We start from the raw sequence: 1,738 nt of genomic DNA, 5'->3' as shown, positions 1-1,738 counted from the left end.
TGCCCCCACCGGGACGTGAACCGGCAACCTTCTTCGCGTCCCGGTGGGGGCACCGGAATGTATATGTTGTAGAAAATCAGGCTGTGAATGAAGCAGTGTCCTCCAGCCGTCCTTTCCTTCTCTGGAAACTTGCAGTAAGTGTTTGCATTCAGACAGCAGAGCAGACCCACCCTGTTTATAGCAGCGCCTTTCTTCTGAGCATATGAACCCCACAGCATGAAGACGACACCCTCCAGGTTGGTGCTGAGCCACTGCACCACTGCGTCAGTGAAGGTCTCCCAGCCTCGGTCTTTGTGGGAGTTGGCCTGGTGCGCTCGGACAGTCAACACGGCGTTGAGCAACAGCACACCTGGTGAGCGAGGTCACAGATGGAGCTCTCTGGTTGTTTAACGGTGTGTAAACATTCAGCAGACAAACGACTTTAAAAAAAAAAGAAATAAAGAAAGTACCTTGTTTGGCCCATCCAGTCAGATCTCCGTGTCCCGGGTGCTGAAAGCCTTCAATATCAGACACCAGCTCTTTGTACATGTTCTCCAAACTGGTAATGAAAAGGATCAAAGACGTAGCAATCATGGAATCAGACTGACTCATCACCAGATTATATAGTGTCCTCTCACCCCACAAACTCATATCTCCTTCCCTGAGCTCAAGTTTCCATAACAACTACATGTATCTGTGCAGAGACTGTCATGACAGCAGGCTGGTAAACACTCTGTGTTCACAGTATAATCAAAAGAAAAGGAATCATGTATTTTCTTCCATCAGAGACACTGAAAAGGCTTCAAACCTGGGTGGAGGATTAACCGGCCTTTTGACACTAAAGCACAACCCATGAGCCTGGTTGGGGCCGTGATACGGATCCTGGCCAAGAATCACCACTTTGACCTGGAATCAGAGACACATCTTTGAGTGAAGCAACTGTGACAATGAATGCCAAACTGAGAGAAACTGAGATAACACTCTTGTATTTTTAAAGAAAGAGAGCAGCACACAGCAGACAGTCCTGTGCTACTGAATCTAACTTTGTACAAGACATTAAAGAAAGATTATCAAAACTACTGTAACAGGTTTCACAGATTTCAATAGACTTTTTCCTGGGTTCTAATCCTGTATGTCAACTCTGATTTTCTCATTTCTGTTGCACTATAATCTTCCATTTCTGCTAGAACACAGAACGTCTGGACAATGAAGGGATGTCTTCTAGTGACACGCCTAAAGTGGATTCAGTAATTAGAATTCACTTTGCTTCATTGGGGATCTATACATAGATCAATAGATCGATTACAAGACAGCTCGGCTGTAGCTCAGAGTCACTTCAAGTGTTTCTGTTGTTGGTGAATTCTATACTTGACTTTAGAATTTTTGCTCATGCAGGAAACGAGGCTGTAGAAATGAGTTCCAAACATTCCTGTTATATCAGATATGTTACACATGTTCCTTTAAAATTTTTGAATACAGGAATCCCAAGATGCTCATTGCATTTCTTTAAATCAGAGTGGTCAGACTCCCTTGGTAATAACAATGTCTATTTTCTCTTAAAACATATTTTGAACATGATATGTACATAATATGTACACTAGACATGTGCTTAAGTGACTAAATTTAAAGGGGAATTAAATCATAACAGACTACAGTTTAGTTATTATAAAACTAAAGGGAGTTCCTCTGGGAAGATGGCGCTGTGGCCAGTGCTACCTCTCATTTCATTTTGATCCATACTTTTGCATATGATTAACTA

General features: G+C 42.6%; 2 protein-coding genes across 2 annotated transcripts in view; one reads left to right on the top strand and one right to left on the bottom strand.

The window, feature by feature from the left end:
• Positions 1-1,584, bottom strand: part of LOC103353572 (uracil-DNA glycosylase) — an 11,458-nt gene extending 9,874 nt beyond the window's left edge. The window contains 4 exon segments of the mRNA XM_008276616.1: positions 171-349; positions 450-538; positions 788-1,008; positions 1,576-1,584. Of these exon segments, the coding sequence (XP_008274838.1) occupies positions 171-349; positions 450-538; positions 788-1,008; positions 1,576-1,584 (498 nt within the window).
• alkbh2 (alkB homolog 2, alpha-ketoglutarate dependent dioxygenase) overlaps positions 1-1,738 on the top strand; it is a 12,306-nt gene that overhangs the window by 4,459 nt on the left and 6,109 nt on the right. The gene's annotated exons all lie outside the window — the stretch shown is intronic.

The sequence above is a fragment of the Stegastes partitus genome, unplaced genomic scaffold (assembly GCF_000690725.1).
Source record: "Stegastes partitus isolate 25-593 unplaced genomic scaffold, Stegastes_partitus-1.0.2 Scaffold77, whole genome shotgun sequence".
NCBI lineage: Eukaryota > Metazoa > Chordata > Actinopteri > Pomacentridae > Stegastes > Stegastes partitus.
The sequence above is the reverse complement of the archived record's forward strand: the minus strand, read 5'-3'. Positions and strand labels throughout refer to the sequence as shown.